This window comes from Mus caroli, chromosome 5 (genome assembly GCF_900094665.2).
Source record: "Mus caroli chromosome 5, CAROLI_EIJ_v1.1, whole genome shotgun sequence".
NCBI classification, from domain to species: domain Eukaryota; kingdom Metazoa; phylum Chordata; class Mammalia; order Rodentia; family Muridae; genus Mus; species Mus caroli.
The window spans coordinates 109,080,271-109,088,638 of NC_034574.1; the positions used below are offsets into that span (position 1 = coordinate 109,080,271).

General features: G+C 46.8%; 1 protein-coding gene across 4 annotated transcripts in view; it reads right to left on the reverse strand.

Annotated features, from left to right (window-relative positions):
• Positions 1 to 3,922: 3,922 nt before the first annotated feature.
• Ccdc60 (coiled-coil domain containing 60) overlaps positions 3,923 to 8,368 on the reverse strand; it is a 165,263-nt gene continuing 160,817 nt past the window's right edge. For 2 of the 4 annotated variants that reach the window (XM_021162733.2, XM_021162731.1), the window contains exon 14: positions 3,923 to 4,520. In XM_021162733.2, the coding sequence (XP_021018392.1) occupies positions 4,419 to 4,520 (102 nt within the window). In that variant the 3' untranslated portion in view covers positions 3,923 to 4,418. The remainder of the gene's footprint in view (positions 4,521 to 8,368) is intronic. The other 2 variants (XM_021162732.1, XM_021162734.2) reach the window with 1 other exon arrangement.

Below are 8,368 nucleotides of genomic sequence, written 5' to 3' on the forward strand. Positions count from 1 at the left end.
GCCAGAACTTGTCTGTCCCCCACATACCTCATCTCAGCCCTCTATCTTATAGGCCACTCTACCTCCAGAATTTGTCCATTCGTTGTGGGCAAGTTTTACTTTCTTTCCATAGCTGTTCCCTTCAATACATAACCTTTTAAGATTACATTTTATTTAGTGCACGAGTGTGCTCTCTCTCTCTGTGTGTGTGTGTGTGTGTGTATGCATATATCCACAGAGGCCAGAGACCAGCTTTTGAAAGTCAGTTCTCCTCTTTTACCATGTATCGATTCTGAGGATTGAACTCAGGCCACCAGTCTTGGCGGCAAGCCCCTTAATCCATCTTGCTGGTCCCCAACACCTTAAAACCAGTATTGTAAATCTCTGACAGCCTGTTCTCCCTTATCACATCTATGTCGAGATTCTTGGGGACTTTGGGGGCTGAAGATGTCTCTGTCTCATGAAGTCATTTGCACTTAGTATGTCCTCCACTCTAATTCTAACCCAGTGGTTTCTAACCTGTGAGTGTGGCCCCCTTTAAGGGTCAAGTGACCATTTCACGGGGTGGGGGTGTAGAGGGGGGCACATATCAGATATCCTGCATGTTAGATATGCACATCACAATTCCTTAACAGTAGCAGAATCCATGAACTACTTTGTACCTGAGGTACATTGCAATAACAAAGTAGCACTGAAAAGAATTTTATGGTTGGAGGAGGGGGGCCACCCCAACATGAGGAACTGCATTAAAGGGTCACAGCTTTAGGAAGGCTGAGAACCACTGGCATGCGGCACACACAGACAGCCTGCTGGCTCTCTAGTACATCATCGTCCCTTGCTGGTGCTTGATGGGATATCTCTGGGAAGGCCCCAAGCTGCTGGTTACAGTGTAGCTGCTGCTCTTGGTGAGAGAAGGTCTGAGCATGTGTGGGGATGCATGCTATCTAGTTCACACCAGGTGAAGTCTCCCTGACCCTCGGGCACGTGTCCTCTTCCCATGAAAAGATAGCCATTGCCGCTTTCTAAATATCTAAAGAGAGGCTGAAGTTATCTCACTTCATCAACCCTCCCAGTGTGTTCTTTTGGAAAGAATAGAAACTCGTATTCTTTAAACTCACCCTCAAGCAGGTGTCCCCAAACTCTGACTTCTTAGCCTAAATATTATGTCCTGTGGTTTGCTTTTTATAGGATTTTTTAAAAATAAGGGCTATGTAACTAGGCATAGTGGTACACACACCTGTGATCCCAGTGCTTGGGAGATAGAGGCAAGAGATTCAGGAGTTCAAAGCCAGCCTTAGATACATAAGCAAGTTCAAGATCCGCTCCCACAACGCTGGGCTTCAAAACCAAACAAACAACAAAAGAACTGTTTGTATAAACAGAAAGTTCCACCGATATCTACTGGAGTGTTTCTCTAGGGAAGATACAGTTTTAGAGGCCATTGTAGCAGCAAGGTAGATGGCTTGTGAAGTCTAGCGGGATGGCAACTTTGGGGACCAGATACATTGTTGCTGTTCTCTCGGATTCTGATGAATCCAAAAAGATTTCTCCCTGGGGCTCTTGAAGCCCAAGAGACTGGAGATGATGCTTGTGCTGCTGCTCTTTGCTCCCGGTCACATTTCAGTAACAAACCGTCTTTCTTGTCTGAGCAGTAGGATTTGTTACTGTTGTTGACAGTCTCTGCCTTCCCTTTTTGGCAAGACCCTGACGTTTCCGCTCAAGGGCATGGTGATAGTGGTACTATGAGTTGCCACTAGATGGCGCCATAGTTACGAGCAATAGACCGACGGAGCCGGAGTCTGGCGTGGAGGAAGCAGAAAGTCTTGTGATTTCAGGCTATTTCCTGTCCTAGACAGACCTCATTCTAGACTCTGCTCTGCCACAGATCCTCGGTCTCTGTCTCCGTATGCTTAATTACAAAAAAAAAAAAAAAGGGGGATTGTAAATAATGCTCCCTTTTCCCTCAGAGACATGCAGTGAACATCAGGGAGACCAGACTTCAAGCACTGGGTGTCACACTGCACACACATGCTCACTAAAGCCATTTCATGACCCCTTTGTATGGCAACAATGAGAACCTTGGGCACAGGGGTGGCAGTGGGGGGCACCCACAGTTGGACAAGGTGGACCAAAGGGCTCTGTTCTGATCCAAAGCTGGATGAAGGTATGAAGTTCTAGGGTGGCACACTCAGGACAGCCGTAGCTACAGATGACCCAGTTTGTTTAAAAAGACAACAGGGAAGGAAGGGTTTGGGACATTTTCATTATAAATGATAAATCATTTGAGGAGTGAGCTGTGTTTGCTGTGATTGAACACAGTACCATGTACACAGAAAAATCACCCAGCACAGTATGCACAGTTTCAATTTTTTTTTATGTAGTTAGGAATCAGTTACAAATAAGTTTAGGGTCTGGGGAGTCAGTACTGCGCAAGTGTGAGGGTCTGAGTCCAGCTCCTTTGCACCCATGTCAAAAAGCCAGGGTGGGGAAGCATGTGCCCCAGACTCCGGCATTGGGAGGCAGACACAGGCGCGCTTAGAAGCCCGATAGCCAGTCAGCCTAGCTGAATCCACAAACCCCGGGTGCAGTGAGAGACCCTGTCTCAAAATATTAAATGTGAAGCATGCTATGGTGTTTGTCAACTTGACACAAACTTGACAGCCCTGGGAGAAGGGAGCTGGAGCTGAGGGGCCCCTCTCACCTCCGTAACCCTAGGCATGTCTGGGGGATTGTCTTGATTGCACCCAATCCTTGTGAGGGTGCTGTCCCCATGCAGGTGGTCCGAGGCTGCAGCAGAAAGCTAGCTGAGTGATTTATAAAGAGCAAACCAGTGGGCAGAGTTCCTCCATGGCCCGTGCTTCAGTGTCTGCCTGGAGTTAATATCTTGACTTTTTTCATGATGATGGACCGTTCCCTGCAAGCCAAATAAATCCCTTTCCTCTCCAAGTTGCTTTTAGTCAGCGTTTTATTTATTATTTTTTTTGTCTTTTTTTTGAGCCTGGATCTCTCTGCATAGCTCTGACTGGCCTGGAATTAAAGATGTCCACTACCATCCCTGGCACGGTAGAGTGGTTTTTATCATAGCAGCACACGAAAAAGACAGAGTGGTAGAAGGCCACTCAATGTTCACCTCTGGCCTATGTGTATGTACACACACACACACACACACACACACACACTCACACACATGCACGCACATGCACGCACACACACATGCATGCACACACGCATTCACACATGCACAAACATGCTCACACATGCACAAACCACACACACATGCACATATGCATGTGCACACACAAACATGCACACACATCTATACACACAAACAACCTTATACAAGCAAAACAGAAATGTAATTTAAATTTAAAAAGAGTGCAAGAATCCTTTCGAGCCTCTGTCTCCTTGTTTGCAGAACAGCAACAGTGAAAAAGCCAGTGCTTAGGGTCTGTGGGGGCTGTGGGGGCTGTGGGGGCGGAACCAGATAATCCCATTCCACACTGTGTAGAAGGGAGCAACCAATCAGTGAATGGTGCGTTGTAAGCAAGTGGCTTGTCTGTGAGTCTGTCTGTCTGTCCTCAGGGCCCCCTTCTCTCCTCTCACTTCTCACTTTATCAGAAGGTATCCTGATGTCAACCTCTGCCTTCCACATGTGCCCATGCACAGCATGTATGTACACTTGTGCACACATACATGCCATTTCTTTATGTGCATCGCAGTTAACCATTCATCTGTTTTGAACTATACTCTATCTATTCATCCATCCACCCATTCATTCACTCATTCATTCATCCACCCATTCATGCATGCATTCATTCATCCACCCACTCATTCATCTGCCCATTCATTCATTCATTCATTCATCTATCCACCCATCCAGTTATCCATCTCTCTACCATCCATTTATCCACCCACCCATCTGCCTATACATCTACCTATTTATCCATCTCTTTATCCATTCATTTATTCATCCGTATGTACTCAGGAATGTCATATGCCAATATAAATAATTACATTACACAGGCAAAACACATGGCACTAGGTTGTTGAATTTACAAAAGCTCACAAGTGATAGCTTGTTCTCCTAAAATCTGATTGCCGCACCCAAATGCCACACCTTGAATTCTTCCTTGGGCAGATGTCAAACATCCAGGTTAGATTTATTATCCAGGGCTTTTGGGGGAGGGGAATGGTGACAAGAGTCTGGGAGAGAAAACAAGAGTCCACATTGGACAGTGAGTGGAGGAAGGGAGCCTGGTGGGGAAGGGGAGGGCCACCTGGGACCATCCTCTCCAGACAGTCATATTGTTAGAAGTGTCTTCAGCTGATCTCACTGCTCCATGCTGTGTGTCCAGGAGAGAAGAGAGGAGGTTACAGGCACAGGCTGGGCTTAGGGATGTGGTGCTGGCTTGCTTTCCTCCACGGGGACTGGGCCCCCTCTATGTCAGGATGGTGCGCTGCCGGAAGGGAATGTTGACTCGGCTCTGTAGCCAGTTGATGTAGTCTTCCTGGGGCATATGGATAATGTGTTCTCTCACAAACTGTGGGGGTAAACAAAGTGTTACTCTCAGAGTCTGGTTTGAGAGCCAGACTAGACTGCCACTCCCAACCTCTCCTTGACATCCCAGAAGCCTTTGTGAGATCCAGGATGCCCCCCTACCCTGACCCCCCAAGACTCAGACACTCATCTTTAGGTTGGTGCAAAAGTAACTGAGAGTTTCTTCGCATCGCTGAAATGTACCATTTGATGTTAGAATACATACTTAATACAGACCGATGGCTACGTGATACAATGTTTTTAATGCCACGTTCCTTGATTTACATGTTTGGTAGTGACTTGTGCCCTGATGTTTATTTTATACTGTGGAAATCTATGTTAGTCGGAGGACAGATTTGAGTTTCTTTTTAGAAAAAAAAATTATTTTTCATTTTATATGTGTGAGTGTGTGTGCCTGTGGAGGCCGGAAAAAGGCATTGGATACCCTGAAAATGGAGCGACAGGTGGTTGTGAATGATCATATGGGGAGCAGCCAGTGATCCTAACTGTGGAGACATCTCCATAGCCCTTTGATGTTCTTATTTGAATTCAACAGAGACAGTGGGTTTGCTCTAGGGGCTAATGAATGTCCAGCGCAGGATGGTTCAGGGAGACAAGGGCTTGTTGAGAGCCACCATGGAAACTGATCCTTTCACAAGACTCAAGAAAAGTGTTGTTTGAACTGTCAGTTTCTCTTACTATGTGTAGCAACAGCCATTTCTTGATTGATTTGACACAGGCCAAAACATGGACAGGGTAAGGCAAGCGATGACAGCCGGCTCTGTAGCTGGGACTGAAAGAGGCTCTAAGGCAGAAACCAGACTTGTACCAACACCCATCATGGCTATTGTTTGTTGGGTTGCTCTTCTGCTCCATTACACCGGGGGAACATCCCCGGGGGATCTGGTGCTCTCTTCTGGTTTTGACGGGCATCAAGTACACTTGTGGTGCTTCTATGTGCACACAGACAAAGGGAGTATACATGTACAACAAAAATAACGAGAGAGAGAGAGAGAGAGAGAGAGAGAGAGAGAGAGAGAGAGAGAGAACGAACCACTCAAATCTGCTGTGGTCTCTCTTCTTGGTTGTCAAGTTGGCTACCTCTGAAATCAACTAAACCCCAAGCCGCTGGGGTTTACCCGTGTGGGGGAAGTTTTCTTAATTAAATCGTTTGAAGTGGGGGAAAAAGCCACTTTTAATCTGGATCTTTAGATGTGGGAAGTTAATACCTTTGATTTGGGTTACCCACACCTTCCTGCCAGCAGCAGATACAGAGGACACGGAAGAAGGAAGCCCCTCTCTCTGCCAGCTTGCCCTCACTTCGGCTGGCAAGTCCATTCCTCCACTGGCACCAGAGCCTGCGTCTTTGAAGACCAGCTCAGACATCCAGCCTGGTGGGCTGAATAAGGTGGCAAGTCCATTCCTCCACTGGCACCAGAGCCTGCTTCTTTGAAGACCAGCTCAGACATCCAGCCTGGTGGGCTGAATAAGGACTGAGCTCTCGTACCTTCCGTTGGTGGACAGCCGTTGCTGGGGTTAGCAGGACTATGGCACATAAAGCATCCGGAAGGATCTCCCACATAGTCACTCTCCATGGTGCTGGGGAGAACCCTGACTAATGCATTTGCCTTTTGCTAACAGACAAGTGTTTCTAAAGTTAAATGAAGTGGGCTGAGTTTGGAGCTATGGAATCTGGGGCTATGAACTTTGGAGCTATGGAGCGTGGGGGCTATGGAGGCGTGGACTGTGTTCATCCAGCATATTCCTCTGACCTTCTTCTGGCTTATGTCTGCTTCTTCCATCACCTGAACCACTCTTTTGCTGGGGGACACTTCTGTAACCAGCTTTGTGAAGACGACATTTTCCAAGAACTCAATGGATACGAAGACACGGGTTTTTACAGTATTGGAAAACCAAACATGTCTCACTGGGGAAAAAAATGTGTTGATCAGAATGGTTTCTGTTGTGGCTCAAAGGCATGTGTCTGAGCCTCGTTGGAGGGATGCAGAACTCGCCATCTAAAAAAACCTCAGTTATTCCACATCGACCTGTACCTCAGACCAGACTGGTTGTTTGGGGGAAAGGGCCCCACTCCAGTTTCTGACTTCGATCTTAAGCTGATTTTAAGCTCATCTTGTTGCCATTCACCCAGGGAAATTTAAGGAGGCCAAGAAAACCCAGCTAGATACATCTTTTTCTAGTTTGCTGCTTAATCTCTTAATATTCCATCAGTGTATATTCATTATATAAAGAGATGGGTTTATAATGGCTCAAGAGGAGAATGCTCACTGACCATGCCTCTCGCCAATTACTCCTCCTGTCCCCACCCCAATTAGTCCCCTAAAATTTTCATGTCATGTGTGTGTGTGTGTGTGTGTTATGTACAATCTAGGCCCTACCTAGAGAAATTCTAGTAGTCTGGCCTTCAACACTTACTATAACCATACTGAGTGACGTGCACATCTCTGTAAATGGCATGAGTAGCTTTTCTAAAGCCATTTGTCCTTAAAGTCTTCGTTCTGGCTCAGCAGCTCTTTTAAGACTTACTTATTTTTATCTTGTGCGGGTGAGCAGATCTGACTTTGCCTCCCAGGAGAAGGCTTACGACACACAGGCCTAGTGTTTTGCCTGGGCCCTTGCCGTTAGGTGGTCTGTGATGCTCTCTCCTCGGCAGGAGCACGCTAAGCGGCAGTCCCCATCCTGGGAGTAGCTTTCCCCTCTGTACTACTTGGAGACAAACACCTCTTCCGTGCACCTCAATTACTGAATCCACTGCCCTCAAATTAGTTCTGTCTAGTCTGTCAGAGGTGTCTCTGAGGGTGTATCAGTGAATTGAGTAGAGTCCGTACATCTGAACTGGCCCACGGGGCCTCCTCCTCCACCCCTCTTGACCTTACCCTGTGCACAGCCCCCCTTCCCTGGTCATCTTGTAAAAGGCCAGTCCATCCTTAAGCCTGTCTACTCTTAGAGACTCACGTGTGACTTGCTTCTTTCTTGGGAGGTACCGAAGCCCCTATTAAAATGCACCTATTAAAATACAACCTGCTAGAACTAAGGAGGCACGGGCTGGAGAGAGAAACTTTGGGGGGGGCAGCTAGATGTGTCTGTTGCTCTTGGAGAGGATCTGGGTTTGGTTCCTAGCACCCACGTTAGGGGGCTCATAGCTGCTTGTAACTCTGGCTCCAGGGGGAATCTGATGGCTTTGTTTGGCCTTGGTGGACACTGACACTCATGTGTGCCCCCTCCTATATACATAATTTAAAGACAGAATGAGGGCTAGGCCAGAGGTTCTCAACCTTCCTACTGCTGCAACCCTTTAATACAGTTCTCCATGCTGTGGAGACCTCAACCATAACATTATTTTTGTTTCTACTTCATATCTGTAATTCTGCTACTGTTATGAATCATAATGCAAATCTCTCTGTTTTCCTGATGGTCTTAGATGACCCCTGTGAAAGGGTCATTTGACATCCAAAGGGGTCGTGACCCACAGGTTGAGAACCACTGGGCTGGCAGGCTAGCTCAGTAGTTAAGACCAGTGACTGCTCTTGCAGAACACCTGAATTTGGTTCCTGGAGCCTACGTGGCAGATTGTAACCATAGGGAACATGTCCCAGGGGCTCTGAGTGTGTTTTCTGTAAAAGCACTAGATACTGCATATGGTACACATATGTACATGCAGACAAACACTCACATGCACATGATAAAAATAAATAAATCTTAGAATACATCACCTTTGAAAGCAAGGATGTACCCTAAGCATTTTTTAGAAGGAAGGGCCTTTATGGGCAGTGGTGGTGTGCACCTTTAATCCCAGCACTTGGGAGGCAGAGGCAGGTGGATTTCTGAGTT